The sequence below is a fragment of the Acomys russatus genome, chromosome 29 (genome assembly GCF_903995435.1).
Source record: "Acomys russatus chromosome 29, mAcoRus1.1, whole genome shotgun sequence".
NCBI classification, from domain to species: domain Eukaryota; kingdom Metazoa; phylum Chordata; class Mammalia; order Rodentia; family Muridae; genus Acomys; species Acomys russatus.
Window position 1 is genome coordinate 38,388,118 of NC_067165.1, and position 27,654 is coordinate 38,415,771.

At 41.8% G+C, this 27,654-nt stretch overlaps 1 protein-coding gene and 1 pseudogene across 2 annotated transcripts in view; one reads left to right on the forward strand and one right to left on the reverse strand.

Annotated features, from left to right (window-relative positions):
* The window catches only part of LOC127211674 (arylacetamide deacetylase-like 4), a 69,780-nt gene extending 46,862 nt beyond the window's left edge, over nt 1-22,918 (reverse strand). Inside the window, exon 1 of one of the 2 annotated variants that reach the window (XM_051171696.1) lies at nt 22,671-22,918. In XM_051171696.1, the coding sequence (XP_051027653.1) occupies nt 22,671-22,838 (168 nt within the window). In that variant the 5' untranslated portion in view covers nt 22,839-22,918. Of the gene's footprint in view, nt 1-17,560; nt 17,773-22,670 lie in introns of those variants that run through there. The other variant, XM_051171697.1, reaches the window with a different exon arrangement.
* Nucleotides 3,613-3,712, forward strand: LOC127212147 (uncharacterized; annotated as a pseudogene).
* Nucleotides 22,919-27,654: the final 4,736 nt, after the last annotated feature.

The following is a 27,654-nucleotide window of genomic DNA, read 5'->3' on the forward strand; positions in this document are numbered from 1 at the left end:
GAACCAGTGCTCCGCCCGGACTGTGTCACCGCAGGGGAGCTGCCGCTGAGCTGAAGTGGTGCCTAGTGTGGAGCAGCGTGCTCAACTAAGCCTGCGCCACAGCAGGGGAGCTATGGCCACGCTGAGTTAGTGCCTCAGGCAGAATTGTTTGCTGGGCCGGGCCAATACCCGGGACTCTGGGGCCGAACTGTCCGCCGAGTCCAGTCTGGGTCCAAAGGCTCCACGCGACCCAAATCCCGCCCCGAGTCCCCTCTCCCGCAGCAATTCCCACCAGCCACCACACCAATCGCCTCCACCGGAAGGCTATGAGCTGCAAACCTCAGCCGCCACTGCTGGTGCCGCTGGTGCTGCTGCCTCTGCCGCTGCCGCTCCGATCAGAGAAAAACCACACTCCTCCCGTGTGCAGGGGCACGCAGGTCCTCCACACCCTGGTCCCTCCGAACCGTGGAGCACTCCTGCTGCCGTGATGTTTGGACCTCGGTGTTTCTGGCTCAGAAATCTGTGCAATTCCCTGAATTGTTCACTGGAGCCTCCAAACGCGGTCCACACTGCTCGCCACCATCTTGGATCCCTCTCTTGATTGTTTTTAATTGAAAGTGCTTTAACTGTAGTGAATTTCATCATTTTCAGAGAAATTGTAAGGCTAAAAGCTCCAGACCTCACAATAGAAAGTGCATTTACTGTGGAGAAACTCTGGTGTTCATAGAGAAGAACAAGCAGATTCTGGCCATAATAGTAATGGTATGCCAAGATTCCAGGGCATTGTAATCACTGTGGAAAGGGAAAACATTGGTCTACGGATTGCAAGTCCCTGTAAGACATATGAGGTCATCTATTGCCATGAGGAAAAGAAAGGAGGGGCCTGTGAGCTGGAGGCCCCACAGAAAACAATACAAGCCTTCTTTCTTTAATCAGGCAGGAGTTACCAAGCAGGCTGGAAGACCAAAACCAGGTATTGATGATCTGAAGCATACTACTGAAGGCATAGTGGTGTTGAATCTGGTCTCAGATAAATATTTTACATTATCCCCAATGGTTGAGTGTTACAAGAATGGTACATACTGGTGCTTATGGTCCTTAACCTTGAGGGACAGTAGAAATAATTTTGGGAAGAAATGGATTAACTTCTCAAGGATTTATTGTGCATCCAGATATTATACATGGGGATTACAAGGGTTAAATTAAAATTATGGCATATGTAAAGAAGGAGATGCAAATTAATATATGGAATAGGCTTGCTCAACTGTTGCTGTTTCCTTACATGAAGGGCAAAGATGCTCCAGTAAAGCATAGGGCATTTTAGAGTCTGAAAAGATGTATGTCCTGGCAAACAATTGTCCGTCTGTCATGGAGACCGTTCTCTCCCATCACACATGCTGCCCCTTCATGGTAGAAGATGATTCCTCACAAGAGTTTGGAGAACACATCTTGGACTGGAATAGTCTCACAGGAGTTGTCTCAAAATACATGTTTGTCACCACCAAGGTAGGGTCCTTCTATATGGCCCCAGTATCATGAATAAACTTAATGTAGCTGTACATATTGCAGATTCTCAGCTTCTGTGATATATTACACTATTAAAGGCAAAGGAAGGAAAATCAAAATGTGGGCAAGCGTGTAGATGCTACAGCCACTTAGCGTTACTCAGATATATTTAAAGTTTTCATGTGCCTCCTGCATGTGCACTGGTGTCATGGGCATATCACTGGCTTTTCACTCTTTTGTATAAGGAATGAAGTTCTCAGTTTTCTTCTAAAATGGTCCTCAATGAATGATGATGTTGGCAGGATTCAAGTGTTTCTTACCTTTACACTCATGTTGAAATGTCATTGATATGTGAGTGTTAAGAAATGAAACATTTAAGTGGTGATGACATGCTATCCTCACATATGGATTAAATCCACAATGAATGCAAATATTATCTCTGGCATAGGCTCCTAAGGAGTGAGTTCAGCTGGAATTTTCTGTTATTTGACCATAGGTACACTTGTCTTTCTACTGAGGGATGACACAAAGAAGGCCCATTGCTGACACCATGTTCTTGTGTTTTAAAAAAGCCCTATGAGACAAACTAACTTCTATGATCTGTAAATCACTTGGTCTGTAGTACTTTTAGACAAGCAAAGAAAAAAAGTAACACTTGCCTGCAGGACACAACAGCTTAGGTCTGAATACCAAGAAGTCATTAAATGGGTTGAAGCTGAGTTTCACAGGCAATAACCCTAACCTTGGTGTCCTACTTAGCTGTCAACTGACACATTCTAGATCACCAGAGAATTGAGATTCAGCTGATAGAGTGTCATGATCAGATTGTCCTAAAGGGATCACTGGGGAGGGATGTCTTGATTATTAATTGATGGAAGATTGTTCTGCCCACTATAGGCATCACCATCCCCTGGGAAAGTAGTCCTGGGACACATTAGAAAGCTAGATAAGCATGAGCCTTTGAGCAAGCCAGCAAGCAGTGTTCCTCCATGGTTTCTTCTTCGAATTACTGCTTGAGTTCCTCCCCTGACTTCAATGATGGACTGTGGCCTTAAGCTGTAGCCTGAAATAAATTATTTTCTCCCTTAAATTGTTTCTTTTGTCAGAGAGTTTCATGGCAGTAGTAGAAAGGTATCCAGAATGCTGACTGTCTTTTGTTCTCTGAAGGGCTGTGCCTAGCCTAAAATTGTAAAGAGGGTTTCCCAGCACTGTAAACACTCATCCTGATCCACAGGTTTTGGTTAAGGAGGATGATTAGCCTCTGTGTGTCATTAACAGAGAGAAGGAATGTGATCAACTAGGGATGTGTGATGGGATGGACAATTGGGACCAAACACCTGTACACATTTCACATATGGGTTTTTACTTTTCTGTTTTCATTTATTTATTTGGGAATGTAGTGCATGTGTGAGTATGTCACAGTAGAGGTAAGGCTGTCAGAGGAAGGTTTAGGGTTGGTGCTCTTCTTCCCCAATGTGGGTTCCAGGAAATATATTTGGTTCATAAGGTTTGGTGGCAAGAGCTTTTGCCCAAATAGCCAATTCATGCCAATGTAATTTTAGGCTAGTATGTCCACTCTGAGATTATAGATAGAGATATAGATGATAATAATACAGATATAGATAGCTTTTCTAATATAAAATGTAAATATATTTCAGAAAATGCTACAGACTATCTCAGAATATATGCTAAATGCAGCACAATCACTGGGTTGCGTCCTCCATGGACTTCATATTTTGGGTATTTCTCCATCATAAGGACAACAACATGGTGTGCCAGCAAAAACAAAGGTTATAGCAGCTGGTACTTAGGTGTACTGGCAACAACAAAAGTTATAGCAGCTGGTACTTACCAGGTACCTATACTGTGTGACTATTATTAACTTTCTTGACCCTTCTGCATCAAGCACAGGTATTTTCTCTGTGACAGAATAGGACACTGAGGCATGAAAATGAAGTAGTATCTTATGCATGGTTGTTCAATGTGAAAAGGACAGAGATGAACTGGAGAATTTGGGGTTGGAAACAAATGGGCATGATTTCAAATCTAAGCTCCACCACAGGTAAATAGAAAACACTTGGCATTATCATTGATATCCAACCTCCAAGGTTGCAAATGAGAACTGGTGCTCACTTTGGCATATACTAAAATTGGAACTATACAGAGAAGATAGCATGTCCCCTGTGCAAATAAGAAACTGATGTCCATGGAAATGATTCCAGGAGGAGCTAGGGAATCAGAGGAACTTGCAGAAGGTCTTATTGACAAATCTTAGGGGACCAGTTCAAGGAACTTGTTTAGTTCATTAGAGTCCAGCTAGGTGCCCCAATGTATATCCTTCATTGACAGATTTCCCAATGGGAAACTGAAATAATTATTTTCCTGCTGGAATTGGAATAAGACCCAGGTGACTTAGCTCCCACCCAGATCCCTATGTTCTGTGCTAATTCCACAAGGACCATTCACAGCTTGAATGTCTTGACATCAACTTGCTTCTCCTTGGCTCATGTTGGTTCCATCTTATCACATGCGGTGTGTTGTGTAGGCACTAGTTCAAGTCCTATTGGATAACTCATAGCCACATTCTTTACTCTCCAAATTTATTTTGGCACTCTAGTCTTCTGAACTTTCCACTCTCACATGCCTTACCTTTAATTCCAGCACTCAGGGGGCAGAGGAAGGTGGGCCTCTGAGTTTGAGGCCAGCCTGGTCTACAGAGTAAGTTCCAGGACAGCCAAAGCTACACAGAGAGACTCCATCTCAGAAAAAATACTCACAGGACATCCTGGAAGAAGAGGCACAAAAATCACCTCACCTCACCATCTCTTTCCCTAAGAGAGTCTTCTACACAACCCAGATGTCTTAATGACATAATGGCATAAATACCCACATTTGGGAGGTCATATTCTTGAAAAGCTGACTTGATCCTCTTTCTTGTAGGGATATCTACTTCCTTCTCTGAGGCCTTCAGACTTTTACAGGAATAACCTCAGAATTCATTACAAATATATGAACATCTACATATTTCTTGCACAAAACCAGAGGACTCTGGTGAAAATGATCACATCCCAGAGCACTCATAGTGTCCACTCTAAAATAATGAATGCTTGTTCAGGAATATTGCATAACTCAGTGTCCCATTACAGCTCTTTAAGCCTCACATTCTGCTATGCTTTTAAATATATCATAAGAGTATACTGTTTTGTAAGGGTATCTTCCATGCCTTGGTACTGGGGCAAAGAAGGACTACAAGGTAGGATAATTACTATGATAAATATCAGTATAAGTATACCATCAAAGTATTATAAATATAAAATACCTCAAGAATGCTTGTGGTCCAAACCTCATGGCAATACTGAAACACTCTTAGAAAATGGTCTTTAAAATCAATTGTGCTTCTTATATCTTTCTTCTCTTGCATGTGGGGTGTGTGTGTGTGTGTGTGTGTGTGTGTGTGTGTGTGTGTGTGTGTGTGTGTGTGTGTGTGTGTATTGCATATATGTTAGGGATGGGTTGAGGCCCACTGTGTCACACCTATTAGACAAGGGCTCTAGCTTTGAACTGCATCTTCCAATACTCTACATCTTATAGTAGGGCTGGAATCATTTGCAGCAACTTCCAAATAAATGACACCTTCAGAGAATGCCAAGTCTGTCTCTAGGGACTTGTTAAAACACTAGTAGTGATGTATAACAGGCTCCCAGACATTTGTACAACTGACTCATTGATGGGATTGTCATTCATGCTGTCAAACTCAGCAAGCAAAGAGCACCACCAGCCAAAGTGGAACAAAGGACCTAATCCATTAAATTCCATATAGTTCTGGGAAATCTCAGAATGTTCTAAGCTTGCTTTTTATCTTCTGTAGTTCTCCTTCTTGGTAACTGTTCTTGTTAAGTGATGTATGTCAATCCAATCCATGACTTTTGTGCATAAAACCTCATTCTGAGAAAGGACCAGTGGTACACTCAAATCTCCAACACCCAGTGTGGGCTTTTGGCCAAATAAAAAAGACTTTTTATTGGCTTAAAGTCATGTCTGAGAAGTCTTCTCTGGCTAATATTCCACAACAGTGTGTTTTGACAGACTCCTTTACACCCAGCTCAGTGCAGCCTGTTTTCAATGCTTTGCTTGTTTACTCTTCACATTACTCCAATACAATTTCTATTTCCCTTCTTTCTTTTTGTTTTTGGATCTTTGGCAGGGGATCACCTGTGTGACATGCTATTCTCATACCCGCTATATAGCTGTAGATAACCTTAACTCATTATCTTTTTTTTCCCACAAGAGTGCTAGGATTACAAACCTACACCCTGGCTGGTCTAAAAAGTTTCCACTGTGCACCTTGTTTTCCAGAATTGCAAGCTATAGGTAAAAAAATTTTTGAGGCTAAAGAGTTAATACCTGTGGCACCTGGAACAGAAACTCATGTTTATATGGAAGCAAGAGTAGGCTCTGATTTGGGAACTATAGAATCCTTCCAGTTTCTTTCTTCTCTATAAATTTCTTTCCCCTCCCTTGTCTCTGTCTTTAGGACATAAAACCACCTGAATTTCTTCTTGTTCACTTTCCTGAACAGCATACCCTAGGGATTTTTGGGTTGGCTAGAGGAGGCTCCTAACCTGAGCACACCTTGCAAACACAATCCTATATCATCACTGCTTCTCAATGTGAAACCAATGGTGTTTGGTTGCTTTAGTTTATTGGTCCCTTGTTGGTTCAACTTTGTCCTTACTTAACCTACAGTATAGTCATCCCTGATGCATTCCTTCATCTCTTGTGTTGCCCATTTCTGTTTGCCTTCTCCTATCCTGCTTTTCTCTCTTTTTCTAATACAACTTTCTAGTACTTCCCCTCTTGTTATTGTTTCAGTAATGCACTTATTAATTCATATTTTCATGCACACTGTGTTATCTTTAAGTTATCAGAGTCATAGAAATGTTTTTAATGTGATTTTGCGATGTTGTCCCAATGACTTATTCCACAGCTTTGGTTTCCTCTGCAATTAGTCCTTACCTTTCTGAGTCTTGAAGGAGATTGGGACCAGTGCCCTGTATATTCTTGGTGAGAATTCATCAAGCAAACTGCACCTCATGTACAGTGGTAAGGAACTGTGGCTCATCTTGTTACAACTTAGGCCACATTCACTTTGTGAAGTTTTCAATTGATGGGATATAAGAGATTAAAGCTCCCAACCAGTAATATGAGCCAAGTGCAAAAATTCTAACATGAGACAAATGTATTTTTATAGGAAAGATAATTTTTCCAGAGGTTAATAGCTGCTCTATAATGATAAAAATATATTCCTGTAGATGAATTCCAAGAAAATATATTAAAATGAGAATAAGAACACACAACAATACCAAAAGTATAACTGATAAGTACCCAAAGTTAATATTCCACAGAGATATTTGCATATGTGTGGTTATTGCTACACTATCTGCCAGAGTTAGGAAATAGATCCTGTCTAGGTAGCCATCAAGAAGAATGGGTAAAAGAAATGAGGTGCATATGTACATTAGTATTTTCTTCAGCCATAAGTGAAATGGAAATTGACATTCACAAATGTTCATCACTACATTTGTATTTTATTCACATATATATTCTTCCATATATACCACAATGTTTTCCCTCCATATCCTCCTAATATTTCCATTCCCAACATATACGTACTTTATTTTTGTTATTAGTTTTGCTGTTTTATGACCTGCAAAGTCCAGTTAGTGCTGCAAATATGTATATGAATATAGGGCCATGTACTACAGCATAGGGAAACTACTGGCTCCCTCACATTTGAAGAAATATCTCTCTATCAAATAGCTATCAAAGTCCCAGTAGCTCATTATAAGTGATGGGCCTGAAGATCATCTACTCCATCTATGTTGGAACTTTTGGCTGACTCAGTGTTTTGTGGGATTTGTGTGGGTAACCACAGCTGGCAGGAGTTTATGAATACAATCATTATGTTATGTCCAGAAGACTGCATTTTACGTCACCATTCCCAATCCCGCAGCTCTTCATTTTTTATGCCGCTTCTTCCAGGATGTCCTGTGAGTATTTTTTTCTGAGATGGAGTCTCTCTGTGTAGCCTTGGCTGTCCTTGAACTTACTCTGTAGATCAGGCTGGCCTCAACCTCAGAGGTCCACTTTCCTCTGCCTCCTGAGTGCTGGAATTAAAGGCATGTGAGAGTGGAAAGTTCAGAAGACTAGAGTGCCAAAATAAATTTGGAAAGTAAAGAATGTGGCTATGAGTTATCCAGTAGGACTTGAACTAGTGCCTTCCTTTTTATTTATTTTTTAGTTTTAAATTTAATTTTATTAATTTATTCAGATTACAACTAAATTGTTTTCCCATCACTTGTATCCTCCCATTCCTCCCTCTCTCATGCTTTCACCCTATTTCTCTCCTCTAGGTCCATGACCAAGGGGGACCTCCTCCCCCACTATATGGTCATAAGCTATCAAGTCTCATCTTGGTAGCCTGCTTGTTCTTTCTTTGAGTGCCACCAGGCCTCCCTGCCAAGGGGAGGTGGTCAAATATGGGGCACCAGAGTTCATGTCAGAGTCAGGCCCCACCTTCCACATAACTGTGGAGAATGTTCTGTCCATTGGCTAGGTGAGAGGAGGGGTTCGATGTTTACTGCTTGTGTTGTTCTTGGTTAGTGCAGTAGTTTGAGCAGACTCCCCTGGGCCCAGATCCACCCATCATGATATTCTTCTTGAAGGTTTATAGGACCGTCTGGATCCTTTTATTTCGCCATTCTCCTATATTTCTCTTACCTAGAGTCCCATTAGAATGTGTTCACATCTTTCCCAATCTCCTGGTGAGTGAAGACTTTCATGAGACATGCCTTTTGGGGTAATGCCCAATTATAAGTGAGTATATACCATGTGAGTCTTTCTGGGTCTGGGTTAACTTACTCAGTATGATCATTTCTAGTTCCATTCACTTGTCCACAAATTTCTGGATTTTCTTGTTTTTAAAAGCTGAGTAGTATTCCATAGTGTAAATGTACCACAGTTTCTTTATCCATTCTTAAACTGAGGGATATTTATGCTGTTTCGAGGTTCTGGCTATTACGAACTAGTATATATTCTTTTTATGTAATATTCTTACCAAATATATGGCTATGTATTGCCTATGTCCTAAAAATCTAAATGATGCTTGATTTAAAACTAATAGACTAGGGAAAGATATGGCGGCTCATGCCTTTAATCCAAGAATTCAGGAGACAAAGACAGGTGGGTTTCTGTGAGTTCAAAGATGACTGTATCTACATCAAAATTTCTAGGCCAGCTCTGGCAACATAATATCTGGTCTCAAAAAACTGGACTAATTTATTTTTAAGAGAACATAACACTGGATGTGTGGAATGGTTATTACTCACTTCTTTTAGACAAATTTATAATGACAATTAGGTTCAAAATACTAAAGAATGAAAATCTGAACACATGCAGTTTGGCCAGGCAAAGAGTACTGTGGACCAAGAAATGAGCTGTTCTAGTAAAAGATTTTAGTACTATTGTAGAGAAGCCATACACTGCTCTGACATAATGGAAAATGTCCCTTGATGGCAAGCCATTTACTGTCAAAGGATCCAGGGAATATAAATGCAAATGCATTTTCAGTATGACCACTGAAGAAGATGCAGACAAACAGGTGCCTTGCTTGGGGAAAAGCCATGTAGTGAAGTGCTGCTGCTGCTGCTGCTGCTCCTGCTGCTGCTGCTGCTGCTGCTCCTGCTGCTGCTGCTGCTGCTGCTGCTGCTCCTGCTGCTGCTGCTGCCCTTGCTGCTGCTGCTGCTGCTGTTTAGGATGATATGCTTGCTCAGCCATTTGAGACAATCACCACCATGATGTCTGGGAGCCTACTGCTTAAGCTGGAAGCAGAATTCAGCATCATTAACATGCAGATAGTTTTGCATACAGTTAGGATGCAAAAGTGGGGTCATGAAGGCTTGTGCTGCTTATGCATAGGAAAGGAAAAGCCTGTGAGAAGAATGCATAACATGGTTAGAATCTGCAGAATCCTCCTAAATAGTGCCCCTTTATGCTGTTTTGTGAGTGGAGCTCAAGTTACAATGGGAACCTTGGAAGACCAGATGACTTAGAACCATTTGACACCTCCCATAGAAATCTGCAGGTTGGCTGTCTAGATTCAATGTCCTCTAGCTGAATCACATGCCCAGATGACACATGCCTTATGACACCTTGGACACTTCGTTCTACCTCCTGATTACACTGCACTTCTCTTCTCATCTTTCCCATCTATGACCACCATTGTCATTCTAGTCCTCTAAACTATCTCCAACTATGTGAAGTTTGACAAGTTTACTGTTTTTGTGTTTTAGGGCTTTCTTTTTCTTTTCTTTTCTTATTTTCTTTCATTTTTTTTTCAAGACAAGGATTCTCTGTGTATATTTGGCTGCCCTAGACTTGCATTCTAGACCAGTCTGCCTGCCTTTGTTTTCATTAGTGCTTGGACTAATGGTAGCTTTAAAAAAAAATGAGTTTGTTCTGGCCTTCTAGAGGAGAGGAACAGGATCCTGTTATTGGATTTTAACTGACCTTCAATTCTTTGTGGTATGCTTTTTCACCTCATTTCCCCAAAAGTTACTTACATAAAAATGTAGTCTACTAGTAACAGCGGGCAAAGATGTCATTATGAGAATGTGATTGGAAAAAAAAAAAAACAAGGAAGAAGCGAATTGGGATGGTGTTATTGGAAATGAGAATGAAAGCTTGGGGAGAAGAGTAGACATCTCCTGAAGGCACAACTCTCAACATCTCCAAAATGGAATTATCAATACACTTTACTATTGATAAATATTTGGTGGGCAACCAAAATTAATAGCAAAAGGTTGTATTGTTTTGGGGTCTCTGGGACTACCTTGACCAACAACTCAAGGTAAGTATCCCATTATAAGAAATTCACAAGAATTAATAAACTACATTATTTAAAGACTACATTATTTAAAACAGGGAGCTCATGAGTGTAGACCCTGGTGCTTTTTGAGCAAACAAGCCAGCTGGGATGTTTTCCCATCACCTTCTGAAGTAACATTCTGCACAGTGTGGTCATAAAGTGGCCCTGTGACCTCCACTTGTGCTGTAAACTTCCTTGTGTGATTCCCTTGTAAGGGCAGGACCTGTGGCAGGGCCTGTTGGTCAATAAACATGCAATAAGAGACTACCATTTCCTCTCCTCTAAAAAGCAAAACAAAAGCAAAACTTTTTTAATTGGCAAACTTCACTTAGTTGAGCATGGTTTAAAGGAACAGAAGGACAACATTCTATTGCTTGAGAATGGGAAAATTATCTTTATATGGTCATCATCCCTTCACACACAGTTTATTCCAGCTTGTGTTTGTGTTGTTGGATTAAGGAAGAAAGTAGCCATTTGAACAATGTATCAAAGAGGGCATTATAAGTCAATAGAAAAGGTGAGGGTGGAGGGTTCTGGCCAACAGCAAATAAACAATTGATGTTGTGATGAATCTAAAACCTGAGGGAATTCGATTCTTCCTTACAACCAGATTGTCTGTGGATAGAGATACATCTTTCTCAAGGCTCACAAAAGAAGAGATGACAGCCTTATAACAGCCCTGTGAATGTGAAAATCTCAAAACTTAGCCAATCCATGTCTGAACTCCTGACCTGTGGAATACATGACAGAATGAATATGGACTATTAGGCTATTCACTTATGTTGGCATTGTTATAAAGAAATAAAATGTCACACTTTGTATCAAAGCTATGGACATATTGCCTGTGAAATAAAGTGCCCACTGTGCTCCCAGGATCTCAGTTCCATTCTCCATACTGATATATTCTCTAGTTACAAGGATTCAGGACACCACATGACCTCATTCTTCCATCATTCATAGATGAGTGTACTACAACCAAGACAAATCAGGTTTGCATAGAATAAAAAGCCAACAACCCTATTAATTAAGGATTTTGAACAGAAGTAGGGTTTGGACTAACTACAATTTGAGTAATTTACAAAACATGGACCCATTAGACAACAAGGACATCCTTACAGTGGATGATTCCCAACATGCAGTGGAGAGAATTCCTTCAAATTCCCTCTCAATGGAGAGAATGGTGTTGGTTAAGCAAGGACAAGGCCCTTTGTAAGACTGGGAATGACGTAAGACAAGCACCTTACTCACCAAGTGACAGGCCTTCCATACACCAGACTTGCAGCACTCTCATCATAGCTGTGATTCTGAGAACACATCTCATAACAGACTGGGATCTGAGTTTGGAATTTCACTGAATAATGTGATCCCAGGGTAAAATGCATAGCACCCCAAAGCTCACTCATCCCCTTCACTCCCCCTTCATTGCCTTCTTCTCTATCTCTGTTTCTGGAATGCTCCCACTGACACCATCCCATAATTCAGCACAAGAGTCATCATATTAGGAAGGTGTCTATGAAACTACATTGCTCAGGACAGATTGAGGCTATTGTCACAAATGGAGTGCAAGTGATGATGTGACTTAGGTCTCAGGAAAAACAATAACAAGAAAGAACCTTTCTCCATATCATTAGGTATATGACTTAACCAGTGATAGTGTGACCAGGTGAGGGCATCCATTGTACACAAAATCTTGGTGAAGGCGTTCAGATGATTTGAACAAATTTTCTTCCACTTTGAAATTTATTTCAAATGAATGAGGCAGTAAAAAATGTCACTAGTTGAAATACTGGATGTCGTTGGTTCTAGAAAGACTAACAACTCTTGCTTCCACCTAGCCTTTCCTTCTTGGAGCAGGCCTGGATTCAGCGTCTCTTTAACAAATAAAACTAAACCAGGAAAAAGGCACAGACCAGACAGTTCTCACATTGCTCCACACTCAAGCACAAGGTGACTGTCATATGTCACTTATGTAACTAACTATGGCATTTACAATTTTTATGGAGCAGGGGAAAGAGAAAGGATGCTTATCAAACAACACTGTGCATCCATGAAAGCCATCTTCCACATGGTACCAGGTCACAGGGACCCCCTGGTCCTCCAAGCGCTTCTTGTAGAGCAAGGCATGATCTCGGAGGGGGTCATATTCACAGCTCACCAGGAACGCCTTTGGAAGCTGAGCAATGATCTTGTCATCTACTAGGAAAGGTGAAATTTCTGGATCAAAAATACTTTTTGTTTCTAGATAGGCAGCCTCGTTGAAAGGTCCTGGAAACTCAGGCAGGAGGCTTTTGCTCTTGAACCTTCTGGGAATATTATCAGAGCTGAGCCATTTCTTGTACTTCTTCCAGGTGTCTGGGGGCATACAAGTACCATTCATCAATGCATCTTCCCAGGATGAGTCAACGTCCATGTATTTACACACACCCATCATGAGTATGTCTTTGGTGAGGAATGGGACATTTTGGTATTGCTGATGTGATGGCAAACGGAAATGGATGACCTGCAGAGCTGGAGTAATAAGCACCTGAGCACAGATCTGGGGAAGACTTGGGAGGCTGAGCAAGGCCTGGGTGACAATGGCCACAGGAATACCTCCAACACTTTCTCCTAAGGCTACAACTCGGGAGGGGTCTACCCCGTAGGTTGTTAGGCCCTTCATGAAGTGAATGGAGGCATTCAGGCAGTCCTTAGAAAAAGAAGGGTAATGGTGGTCAGGCAGCTTTCGGTACCTAAGAAAAAACAAACAAATCCATGTTGGTCATTGACAGCCCTTGGAACCATATCCTTTATTCCCTCTATTCTTGTAGGGGGGAAAGAACCTGTTTAAATCCTGAAAATGACCCTAGTAAGTAAAGATGGCTATCTTAATTTTTCCTATGTAAAACGTGAGTAACCTACCAGAATCAAAGGAGCCAGGGTTCTCTATTTTAACCTGATTTATGCTTCTCACAGATGTCTGAACACCACAAAGAATGAGGAAGCCTTAGAAATCAGGACAATCAGCAAAGATCCAGAGATGTCAATTGGAACTCAGTTGGATCTACTGAGACACGTTAAGTGTTTCAGCTCTCCCTGGTGTTGCAAACATACATTGAGCACTACCAAAATCATTGTTCTTAAATTTTTATATCAATGATATTAATAATATTTGATTAATAATACACATTAATAACAAATAAAATAAAGTTTTAATGTAACAGTACCTTCTACTGTTTATATTCTTAGAGATAAATGAAAATATTAGGGATATGGCAATTGGACTCCCTAAATGAAATTTCTAAGACTCTTCTTCACTGAACTGAGTGATTTGAGAAAATGACTATTACTCACGCAGTCATCTGGACTATACTTACACTAGCACTGGTCACTTTGAAGAACACACATACCTTGAGAAAAATACAAACTACACAATAACCACAGACACTTGGTGATAAGACACACTAACGCTTTCATTTGCAGCCCACCTACTATTTCAAACAATTTTAACCAGACTTTCCCTGTCACCTTCCCACCAATACCCTGGTGACATAGAAGAGTTAATGTTAAACTGGCAATAGGAGGGAGAGTGACAAAATTCTCATGAATGTAATAATACAGTTACAGGAATGAAGGACTAGTGGCAGTGGTGAAAGCAGAAGCAAACTACCAGTAAGGTCAGAGGCAAGAGAACACTATGTAGTGACACCAATGATACTGATGCACAAAACCATTGAGCACACTGGCAGTGGGAATTACTGGCCCTTAGAAGAAGCTAGAATCCTTAACAAAATGGAAACTACAAAGTGGCCTTGAAGCATCAGAAGTAAAGCATCAAGACGTTGCAGCAGAGATAAGAAGTGAAGACACATTGGCAACAATTGCAGGAGGAGACAACAGCAGGCAATAAAGGAGACAGGCAGCAGTAGCCACAACATGGGAAACGAAAACACCAGAGGCAGTAACTGCTGCCCTAAGGGCCAAGGGCTTTGCACACCCTTCCCTGGGAACTAGAACATAGGTGTTGTAAAAGTCGGGAAGGCAGTGACTTCACAGATGCAGAAAGGAGTGGTAACACTCAGCATCATTGGGTTAAAAGTCCCATTATCAGAAGCAAGAATTAGGACAGTGACTCCAGAGGTGGCACCTGTTGTGGCTCCTAGTTCTCTGATGCCACCATTTATTTCAGAGGCCAAGGGCTATGAAGACATAAAAAACCAGAAGGAAGAACTCATCACCTGTGTCAAATTTCCACCCTGATGGAAGGAAAGGGCCCCAGGGATATGATTGATAGCACCACTGTATGCAAATAGGAGCACAGAGACTTCATTTAGGTCCAAGGGATATTGCTTCCATTAGGGAAAGAGCAAGAGGTGAAAAGATAAGGAGAAAAGGGGAAGTGAGGGAGGGACAGGAAGGAGTCCAGGAGGAGGGGCTAAGGATGGAGGGAGGGGTCTGTAAGGGGAAGGCTGAGGATATATGGCTGCTAGTTTCAGCAGCTTAGCTCACAGCAGCCCTCTGACAGCCCCAATCTGCTTCCCTAGATAAGCATCTCCACTTGCTTTTCTAGTGCAGCTTCTCTGGCCCTTAAGTAAGCACTCTGTAAGTATCTGGATTGCTGCACTGAGGAATTAGCTTCACGGTTTCAGATCAGGTGCTTGCACACGTCTCTGCAGTTCCATTCAGTGGATCTCAGAGATGTAGATAGGAAGTTCAGACACTATGGGAAGTTTAGGCGGAAGGAGGTCTCTGGAGTCTGGAAAGATGTGACCCTCCCTGTGCTCCCAGAGAGATACTGAGAGGCTAAGTGATTTGCTCTGGTTACTCAACTTTAGTGTATGTCCGTTCTGGGGGATGCCAAAGGATGAGATGACCACTGAAGTGGTAGCGATTGAAGAATCAGAGCCTAGCAGGGCAGTTTTCAATTTCCCTCACTTAGTTCTTTACACTGTCCTATGGACTCAGCTCTCCAACTATGATGAACAGCCAGCTGTGCCTTCTTCCCTTTCAAGGACCTCTTTATTTTCAAATGACCAGACTTGGGTCTTAAGTCATGCTCAACATTCATTGAAAGTGGTATGTACTTTGTGGGTCCAGAAGTATTTTATAGTTACATTGAACACAAAAACCATCAGTCAGCAATATTCATGACTTCAGTTGGCCTTGACTATTAGCCAACTCTGATTATACCACCTTCCCCAAAGTCAACATTCCTCCACTTATAAAGACACAGTTTGAGTTCAACATCTTTCAACTCATGTTTTCTTGCCTATTTCCAATGCCTGTTGGTCTGTACATGTGTTAGAGAGTGTTCGTTTAGCTTTAATAAATTTAACTTAATGAACATGGCATCAAGGGTCACTTCTGATTTTAAACTACATGAGTTCCTTCACACCGTGGATGTGCCTTTCCTAGTTCTCTACTGTGTGACTCCATAAGTACACTGTAGTATTGTATTCCTTCTGTCACCGTTTACCAATGTACTTCCAAGGAATATTTCTAGACTTTTACTATTTTGAAATTGCTGTGGCCATGTCCATGGGAGCATGCTCCAGAGAGGATCTGAAATCAGATCCCTTTCTGGGGCCTAGAAACACCCAAATCTGTACTCCAAAATGCACCAGCAAGCAGATAAAGCGCCAACAGTCTCAGGCCACTCACCCCACTGACAGCACCACAGAATGTCTGCTGGGCCAGGAAGCTGCACAGGTTGTGGTAAAGGTCTGCAAGAAGAACTCGGGGTGTTAATCAGTGTGACAAGAATCCAGCAGTTTCTGCTCCAGTCCTAGAAATACCAGCTGTTGTGGTGGACATGGTAACAACATACTCTCTGTGTTCCTGTTCTTGATTCTTCTCAGGTGACTTTCACCAGACCTGCCTAGGCAAGTCCAGACATCATCCCTAATTCCCTGAATATCAAGATTTTGTTAGAATGTGTGCCTAACTTTCTACAGCATTGAATTTTATGCAATGTAGATAAACTAGTGACTCACAATGATTGAAGATCTGAAACGGACATTGTGAGGGCTTCGTGTGTTTCCCTTGGAGTATTAATATGCTCATTGATTTGCATCCATGAGAAGATAAAGGATATCCTAGTAGACAAGTACATCAAGATTCGAACATAGCTCCTGTTGGTCCAATTTGGGGCCTTCTTAGAGAGACTCTGTGATTAGAAACACTGAATCACCTCTATTCCACCCCTGTGTTACAGCTGAAAGCACATCGTCATCTGTGTTCTTCTTTGTGGGCTAGTCTCCTTTGACATGCAGATCCTTACATTTTTTCTTGTCTTCTGGTGTGTCAGTTATTACTGGAGAGGATCTGGGGCTGAACAGATGTTAAGTAAATATCTATTGAGCCATTCCTGCTTAAGACTTGGAAATAGATTAAAGGATGGCAGCTTGGGAAAGAGGGCCTCAAGGGCTGATGACAATATAGAGTGAACAAGAGCAGTGAAAAGATGGATAAGGGTGGGTAACACAGACAAGTTACACTTAGATTTAACTTATGAACAATATAAGGCATCCTGATGACATCTTCAGAACTGCTATGGCTACTTCAATCACCAGAAGTAAATAACCCTTATTCTAGAAGCAATAAGTATGGAAGAACAGGTGAGCATCATAGGATTCCAGTTGTGTTGAGAAGTTCAGAGACTACAGCACAGCAAAAGAAAGGGAAGACACAAGTGTCCAGGTGGAAGATGTGTACAAGCTCTCAACGGAAACTAAAGTGCAGCAGTGACAATTACCAGGTCCTTCTTGTGGGTAGATATGATGAAACTGATGGATGATAATAAATTTAGCAAAGAAACAAATTTTGGGCACAGAGATGATGTAGTGATCAAGAATGGAAGGTTTTTAGCACAGTTCTCCAGTTGAGCTGTGGGAAGCACATGGACTTGGGACAGATGGGAATAGCCAGTGCTGTGAGTGAGAGGGAAAGGGAGATGTCCAGTGGACGTTACTGCGCAAACATTGGCTAAGAATAATGTATTATACAGGGAATATGAAGGTTTCAACTCCATTGAATCACATGATTTCCAAGCCCTCAATCCATTCTCCCTAAAATTTTCAACTTCTACTTGCTTTGACTCTGTCTCAAGAGATCTTCATAGACTCCACCTGTCATGAGGACTTTCCACTCCCAACCAGCCCAGAATCTACTTACCTAGGCTACCACATATGGTTCCCCCTCCATGGTAGAAAATAATGCCTCTCCGGAGTTTTGAGGAAACTGCATTGGGCTGGAACAGTCTCACAGGGATTGTCCCAAATTTCATGTTGGTCACCACCAAGTTATGGTTCTTCTTTAGGACCATTACATCATGCATAAACTGGATGAACCTGACCATGGAGCAAATTCTCAGTTTCTCTAATATATTTCCCTGTAGGAGATAAAAGAAAAAGAATACCATGATGGTAAAAAGGAGAAGGAAGGGAAGGAAGATGGGGAGGAGAAAAAGAAAAGCAGGAAGAAGAGAAGAAAAGGAAGAAGAGGAAGAAGAGAAGAAAAGGAAGAAGATGAAGAAGGAAAGAAGAGAAGAGTGAGGCATAGGAGAATGTGTACAGTAAACCCATAGATGCTGCAGCCACTGCAGCATAGCTAAATTGAGTTGACCATTTCTCTCCTCACTCCTGCATACACAATGGACTCATGTGGCTACAACTGGATGTGGATTATGCTTAGGGAGAAGGTGAGTTTTCAGTTTCGACCAAAACATCAAGATTACATAATGATGTGGTTGTGACTTGCCTACTTGTCTCAACCAAAGTTCGTATTGACATTTTATTGCCATTGTGTTCAGATGGCCTTTTCACAGGGCAGATATCTAGATATCTAGATATATGGCTTAGGGTGGAAGACCCAAATATAACCTCACATGGTCACAGCCACCTGAGTTTCAACAGAGGAGACAAAGGGGAGAAAAAAGAGTCTCTTCAACAATGGCTCGGGGAAAGCTGGATATTCCTATGTTGATGATTGATCCTAGATCCCTTTTTTATTCTGTATTTAAAAAGTCTAAATGGATCAAAGATTGTACTATAGGACCTGAAACTCTAAAAATATTAAAAGAAACAGTGGATGAAATACTTTAAGATATAGGCATAGGTTAAGAATTCTTGCACAAGCCTTCAGATTCTCTGGGAATGAGGCCAACTATTGACAACTGGAATTAGAAGAATTCCCTATACAAAGAAACAGTTTTAATTGAATGAAGTCTCAAAGTATAGAATGGAAAACAACCTTTCCTAGTGATGCCTCTAATGGAGGATTAAACTTCTAGAAGGAGAGGGCTTAACGATACAGAGGGAGACAGAGAGACAGAGAGAGGTATCCAAATATATATGATTATATATTTAATATAACATAAGGGAATATATCAAAATTTTAAAAGATGTCAAACCACTCAACCAGTAAGTAGGTCGATAAAATGAATAGATTACAAAAGATAAACTACAGTTCAGTTGTTCAAAAGATATATTATCCTGCTTTATTTCTGTGATAAGCCACTGGACCACAAGTAAATTGGGAGAGAAAATAGTTTACTTGATTTACAAGTAATAATTCATCATCAAGGGAAACCAAAGCAGAAACTCAAGGCAGGAACATGGAGGCAGGTATTAAAGCAGGGACTGTGTAAGAGAGCTGCTTGATGGCTTACTTCCCCCCCCCCTTTACTTCTTCAGCCACTTACTCAGGGATGGTCCCACCATGTGGTTTAGGCCTTCCAGATTTTTAAAAAGACATATCGTTGGTATTGGATCACCAGTGGAGATTACATAATTATAATCTCAAAAATAAAAGAAGTAATTTTATTTTAAAATATACATGTCATAAGTGGTGATTATGTGAGAGCCACATGTGTAGATAGAGGCTATGATGGATGGAATAAGATAGCTACCACTGGAGGAGGTGAGTTCTTGGTTGGGAAACTAGAAAAAGCTTTTGTCCCAGTTAAAGCAAACATTAGCTAAAGATTGAAGCAACCACAATCTAACTGGAAAAACTCTGGACACTGTCATCCGTCTTGGAGGTTCAGCCTCCATGATTGCAGATGGGAAAGTGATTATCTATGGAAGTGATGCAAGGATGAGGTCATGGATTAGGTGATTAGGTGTAACTACTGACAGAGAAGGTCTCACTGATGAGTCCCAGCAGGACCATCCTCAAGTCTTGGTTAAATGGGTTTGTTTTAGTTCAGAGTCCAGTGGGGTACCCCATGATTCTGGGAAAGAACTCCGCAAAACATGAACCTTAAATGATGATTTTTCCTCTTTGAACTTTAAGAGAGATAGTTTAGCCTGCAAAATGTAAGTCACCTGCCTCCCACCAAGACTGCAAGGCCTCTATTGATCCAGCTTAGGCCTTTGACAGTTCAACTCTCAACCCCCTCAAATTTCAAGACACCCCTTGATGGCACAAGTTGGCTTGATCACTGGCCCCATCAGGAGCAGATTGACTGCACCATCGTCCATGCTGCCTCCCATCTTTCCATGGAAGCCTTTTGTACCTACACAAGGGTACATGGCCCCAAGACATCACTCTTTGTAATGATAGCTGCGTGTTCCTTTAAAAATCCTTCCTTATACTTGCCATATTTACTTAGAAATTTCTTCAGACTTCATTGTCAAAATATAATCAGCCATGCCACCCAGTGAGATGTCTTTGATGGTAAAAATCATATCCTATTCCTCTCTTGGCCTCTACTCCTAGAATAACAAATATTTGTTTGAGAATATTGAACAGCATGTGATGTTAAACTTAGACCCACATTGTTTTTTTTAAATGTTCACAACACATTTATTTGTAATAACCAGAAACTGGAAACAACCTAGATGTTCCTCAAATGAAGAATGGATAGAAAAATGTGATATATTTACACAATGGAATACTACTCAGCTACTAAAAACAAGGATATCATGAGATTTGCAGGAAAAAAACAGATGGAACTAGGAAATATCATCCTGAGTGAGGCAACCCAAAGCCCAAAATACATGCATGGTATGGACTCTCCTATAAGTGAATATTAGCCGTAAAGTACAGGGTAAACATGCTACAATCCACAGACCCAAAGACACTACGTTACAATGAGGGCTCAAGGGAGAATGCTTGAATATCACCCAATAGGAAATAAAATAGGGATTAGAGGTGGATGAAAGAAAGAACTGGGGTCAGAGAGCAGGTATGGGAATTAGGAGTAGGGAGAACAGCAGAGAGAGAGCAAGATGAGAAAACAGAAATTGGAGGTAGGAATTGCTATAAACCTGAGATATGGGAGGTCCCAGGAAGTCACTCGGGTCCATCCTAGCTGAGACCCTGGCAGTGGGGTATATGGAGCCTGAAGTGGCTATATCCTGTAGCCAGATAGGACTTGCAGTAGAGGGATAAAGATACCAACCCACCCACAAAACCTTTGACTCAAAATTTGTCCTGCCTACAAGATGTGCATGAACAAAGATCGAGCAAATAGCCAACCAAAGACTGGCCCTAATTGAGACACATCCCATGGGATAGAACCAGTCCCTGACGCTGTTAATATTACTCTGCTATGCTTTTAGACAGGAACCTAGCATAACCCCTAGGAGAGGCTTCACACAGCAGCTGATAGAAACAGATGCAAGAGACACACAATGAAACTTTAGACAGAACTCAGGGAGTCCTATGAAAGGGTTGGGGGAAATATTAAGGAAGCCAAAGAGATCAAGGCTGCCAAAAGAAGGCCTATGGAAGGACCCACATTCTGAAAGAGGCAATAGATAATTCATAGAGTTACGCTGTTTTGTGGCCTGGATTTTTCAGAGCTTCACACTTTCCACAACTCTGGGCTAAGAATGATGCTGTTAAAAATTGAAGTGTAGGCTGTAAAGAGCATGGTGTTTCTGGGGAACACGGTTATCTGAGCACCTCGTTGACATGCTAGAGCTCTAAACTCTCTTATAATTCTTGCAGTCCATGGGCTTGAAACAGCTTGACCTCAAAGAAAGCTCTAGCTGAAAAAAATAATAAATGAGGGGTTGAGGCCAGAAGCTTTCAATGATTATATTGAATAAGGCTTCTTTATTCCACTAGGTGTGGTCCATTGGGGAGAAAAATATCAACAGGTAACTTTTTGAAGTCATATACCAAATCCTATGATTCCTTACCAAATGTCATATAATATGTCTACCAACCACACTAGACACAGGATGTTATCTGACCTGAAGAGGAAGACACTACCTCACTCAAAGATTAAGCAAAGGTCTCTTGCAGCCAATGAGGACAGAACAGAAACACCTAGCAAACAGCTTGGATGCAGCTGCTTCTCACCCCTTTCACCTCCACCTCCTCTTTTGCAGCTGCCCTCTGAGGTAATCACTTATGAATTATCTGGCCACTACAGGTCTTTAGCCAAGGTCAGGACATTACATTATTCAAACCACTTACTTCCCACACAAGGCCAAACTTTCTTTCCAAACCTACTGTACCTGTGGAAAGGCCCTGATACATATCCCCAAACAGCAATGAGGCAGCCATGCCAAAAGGCTGGATATATGCTTCATAACACAGATACTTTGATCAGCAAAGGCTCCTGCTGAGAAATAGTCTGTGACTTCACGGTATTCACAAGTATGCAGCAAAAAAAAAAAAAAAAAAAAAAAACTCTAGAAGCAATTCAGTGAAAGGAATTTGGGAGGAGGCTGATGATGAAGGAGGTGCCAGAAGTGGACCACGGGTTTACCATCAGTAGAAACTGGGTGTGAAATAATGTTTCAGTCCTCAGAAAGAGTCTTGTGGATGAGTACTGATGCCTGCCTCCAGTCCCAGCCCTCAAGATATGGTACACAAAAGATGAAAAAGAAAGAAGATCTGGGGGTAGCTAAGTGTATAGAGTGCTGTCTTTGCATGCAAGCCCTGGTTTGATCCTTAGGGCCATGTAATCAGAGCATGTAAACAGTGCACCTTTGATTCCAGCACTTGGAATGTAGCAGTGGGACAATCAGGGTCCTCAGATCATCTTTGGTTACTGAGTGAATTGAAGGCTACCCTGAGCTTCTTGAGATGGTTTCTAGGAAAACAAAGAGTAAGAACCAAAATAGAGGGCTGTCAGGGAGGTGGGAGGAAAGAAAGAGAAAGGGAAGGAGGGAGAGATAGCAACGAACACAATGTTTCCATATTTCTAAGATACAACAGTGTAGTTACCTTAGTCCTGGGAGGAAATCTAGAGAGGAAAGAATGAAAGAAGGCAAACTTCAGAGATGAACACTGAAAACTGTAATGTCCACAAGAGCCAACTCACCAGAGCAAACATGTACAGTATCATACAATGCAGAAATCTGAGCTTGATGGGCTGCTGCAATCCAGAGGGGATTTTCACAGTGAGAAAGTGCCGAATGACAGCCCAGATGAAGATGCCCAGGTGAAATGTAGACAGGCTCGCTAGTAGCAGCATCCATGGGACAGCCATGGCCCTGAGGCCCTGAGAAGCTGCTGTCCTAAAGATACTCCTTGGTAACAACTGCCCCAGTTTTATGGCCTACCACCTCTACTACTGCCTTTAAGACGCTACTGGGTGCAGTGGTCTGACGTCATCTCTGAGATGTCTACACAAATCACGATGAGCCAGAGGAACAAGCTCCCCGAGGCACAAAGGTACTAGGGAAGCTGGCCTGGGTGGCCAAGATAGTTTGAAAGACTGGGTTCCAAAGATTAACTGGTGTGAGCTTTCACTGTATCCATCTGCTGGGCCACAGAGGGAGAGAATAGACCCCTCTTATATGACAATAGACGCCTCTAGCATCACCTTTCACTGAGTAACAAGAAACAAACCCATTCTGCACTGGTTTGTTTACGAAATAGAGCCATCCAATTTCAAAATATTTGCTTAACTGCCATCAGATCCCAGCCTTTCCTCATTTCTGACTATTTGGCCTTGGAAAGGCTCTCTTCTTTCTGAATGCATAATGTGAAAGAGCCAAGAAATGGGTGAATTGTTTCAGGCCAAGCCCACATGTAGCTGCGGGTCCCAAGGATGCAGACACTTTAGCAGCACTAGAGGATGCTATGGATAGAAGTTTGTACAGGTTACATATTCCAAGTCCAGGGAAATTTTTACAGGAAAATTATGTAGAATAGCATTTCTCTGTGTTTGTTTAACTGTCATTTAAAAGCACATGATAGGGCTGACACAGTGGGTTAAAGCACTTGCCATCAAGCAAAATGAACTGAGTTCAATCCATAAGATCTATATGATGGGGAAAATAAATGCTACGACCACATGTTGCCTTTTCCCCTCCAGGTTGTTCTATCTCCTCCAACCTTCTACAAGGCTCCTTATACTCTGCCCCATGTTTGGTTGTGATCCTGTGCTGGGAAGAGCTTCTCAGAAGACAGCCATGCTAGGCTCCCATATGCAAATACAATAGAGCACTGTCAATAGTGTGAGGGGTTGGCTCACTCCCATGGAGTGGGTGTCAGGATGGGTCAGACATCAGTTGCACATTCCCTTAATCTCTGCTCTATCTTAACCCCTGCATCTCCTGAAGGCAGGGTAAAGTCTAGATGGAAAGTTTTGAGGGTGGTTTGATATTTCTCTCTCTCCACCAGTAGTCCTGCTGGTTAGACAGTGGCCTCTAGACATCATGACCTCTGCCACCAGAGGTTTCAGCTAGAGTCACCTCAATATCCTTCCAGGAGCCCACCCACCCTGTTGCAAGTCTCTGGCTTGCTTAAAAAGTGCCCCGCTCATGGTTGGTTACTCCTCTACCTGCAAGCCATCTCTTCTTTCATCCCCCATGCACCATATATCTGATCCACATCCTCATTATCCTCAGTGTTCCCTCTCCAATCCTGTCCCTTCCCTTCAACCACTTCTGCTAACTATTCCATTTCCCTTCCTAAGTGAGACCGTCACATTCTCTCTTGGGTCCTCCTTATTTCTCAGCTCCTTTGGGTATCTGAATTGTAGCGTGTTTATCCTGTACTGTGTGGCTAATATCCACTTATAAGTGAGTACATACACTGTGGGTCTTTCTGGGTGTGGATTACCTCACTTAGGATGATGTTTTCCATTTCTACTCATTTGCCTGCAAGTTTCTTGATTTCCTTGTTTTTAGTGGCTGAATACTATTCCTTTGTATAAATGTAACACAGTTTCTTTATTTGTTCTTCAGTTGAGGGACAGCTGGGTTGCTTCCAGTTTCTGGCTATTATGAGTAAGGCTGCTATGAACATAGTTGAACAAATATCCTTGTTGTATGGAAGGGCATCTCTTGGGCATACGCTCAGGAGTGGTAATGCTGGGTCTTGAAGCAGTTGTTATTTATTTATTTGTTTATTTATTTGTTTGTTTGTTTGTTTATGTTTAGTTATTCACTTTACATTACAATTTTAGCCTCTCTATCCTCTCCTCCAAGTCCTTCCTCTCTGTCCCACCCTCATCTTTCTGTACCCTTTCCCCTGCATCTCAGAAAAGGGGAGAGCACCCCGAAAACCCATCCCAGCACTTGGAGTCTCATCACGACTGTGTATTTCCTCTTTCACAGAGTCCTGGCAGAGCAGCCTCACCAGGGTGAAGAGATTGAAAGCCACACAACTGAGACCATGTCAGAGGCAGCCCCTCTTCCCTTTCTGGTGAGCCCACTTAGAGGTGAAGCTGCCCATTGGGTATACATGTATGTAGAGTTTCTAAGTCTAGTCCATGCTTGGTCCATCACTGGTACTTAGCCTCAGCATGCCCCTTTGAGCACTGCTTAGTCGGCTCTGTGGGTCTTGTGGCACTCCTGTCTGCTCCTGGTCCTTTTCTCCTTCCCCTAACTTTCCCACAAGAATCCCCATGAATCACCTAATGTTTGCCGGTGAGTCTCACCATCTGTTTAAAAGCACTGCTGGGTGGAGCCTCTCAGAGGACTGCTCTGCTAGGCTCCTATCTGCAGGCATAGCTGAGTATTGATTGGGTATTCCCTAGTTCTCTGCTCTATCTTTATCCCTGGAGGTATACACACAATATGAATAAATTAATATAATACAAATTTAAACACATAATGTAAAAATACTGTCTGAGCCATTTCTAAGTGTACAGTGCAGCACACTTAACTGGATGTATGACACAAGATAGATCTCTTACAACAATGAATTTGCATCTGTCTCAATCCCCTGCTGAGTGGAGACCCTCAGCGGGCAACCATGTTAGGATAATATCCACTTATAAGTGAATATTTACCATGGGTGTCTTTCTGGGTCTGGGTTATCTCACTCAGGAGGAACATTTCTAGTTTATCCGTTTGCCTGCAAATTTCAAGATTTCCTTCTTTTTAATAGCTGAGTAGTATTCCATTGTGTAAATGTACCACAATTTCGTTATCCATTCTTCAGCTGAGGGAGATCTGGGTTGTTTCTATATTCTGGCTATTACCAATAAGGCGGCTATGAACATAATTGAGCAAATGTCCTTGTTGTGTGGTGGAGCATCTCTCAGATACATGCACAGAAGTGGTATAGCTGGTTCTTGAGGTAGCGCGATTGCCAATTTTCTGAGAATGCATCAAATTGATTTCCAAAGTTGTTGTACAAGGGTCCCTTCCCACCACAATGGAGGAGTATTACCTCTCCACATTTTTGCCAACAGGTGCTGTAACTTGAGTTTCTTAATCTTTGCCATTCTGTTGGGTGTGAGATGGAATATCAGTCATTTTGATTTGCATTTTGCTGATAACTAAGGATGTGTTGCACCCAGACTGATCCCCAAAAAAGAACCAGAAAACACACAAAACCACTGTAAAATACAAGAGGAATCTTTAATTCATCTCCAAGCTGTGTCGCACCTGATCCCCAAATGCTAGGTCTCAGGAGCGCCCCACAGCTGTGATCTCTGGTCCTTTTATCCTCTCAATGTCCTTTAATCAGAAAAGGGTGCCAAGACCACCCATGGCTTAACTTCTTTTGCTCTCTCTGATGGGATGGGTCGGTTGCTAGGTAATGCTATCTCTGGTGGGCAAGAAGGAATGTGTCCATAAAACTGGGTTTCTTATCAACTCTATCTCCAGTGGGACCCTTTGGGTCATTCACTAGGCAATGCTATCTCTAGTGGGGGCTGCTCTTTGCAGCTGGGCAGATTATCTCCTGTAGGCCTATTTCTTAACCTTTGCCCCAGTTACCCTGAAGTCCAATTTTAGTTCTTCTGGTATCTCAGATGTTGAGCATTTCACTAAGTGTTTCTCAGGGATTTGATAACCACCTGTTGAGAATTCTGTTTAGCTCTGAACCCCATTTCTTAATTGGGTTATTTGGTTTGGCGAACTTCCCTCATTTTTTAATGTCCATACAACCAAGATTCTATGTTGGCTCTGTTTCTTAAATTAGACTTTATTATACAACCAAACTATCCTATACAGGAGGGAAAAGAGGTTAAGGGGAACCCTAGTTGTCTCCAGGCCTACACGCTGATCCTCTCCCCGACGGAAGCAATCTGCACCCTCGTGGTCGGAACCTGTATCCTTCTCCTCTGCCTCTCTGCCTATGTCTCTCTCTGAGGCCACAATCCCTCATCTCTCCTCCGGTTCTCTCCTCCCACTGATGTTCAATTAGAAACAAACAGTCTGACTGGAGTCCCCAGTCTGTTTCCTAAATTCCAGACCCAGGATGACTCCTCCCAGTCTTTCACAATGTCCATCTCTGTGCTGTTTCCAAGGGGCAAAGTCTGGGGCAAAGCCCACTATCCTTCCACAATTCTACTCTTTCAGAGTCTGGCTACCAAAGAAGCCTCCATAGATGGGCCTAGCAATATTTGCCGTTTTGTAACTGCCTTAATTTACTTAGCATAGTGTTCTCACCTTTATCAATACTGTAGCAGATAGCAATATTTTCATTTAAAGTAATGTCTACTATATATAAATTAAATGGTGCATCCCTTTATTGATTTTTTATTTCTGTGGGTACTAAAGATAAAATCTAGGTATTGAACATATTAGTCAAAGCTCTACATGTGAACTACATCCTAGTATCCATATTTCCTTTATCCATTTGTCCATGGATGGACATTTGTGTTCACTCTACCTTTTTTATATAAAGCTTAATGCCACATAGTCCCATATCTATGAAAATATTCATTCGTTTTAAGTATTTTTATTTGTATGTAATACATTTGTTATGCACATGTGGGCAGGTAAAGTAGATATAAGATAATAAACATTGAGCTAGAGGAATATTCACAAAATGAATTCTCTCCATAATGATGATCTTCCCGGTACTGTCTTTCAGGTCCCAATTGTTTTTTTAGACTCAGC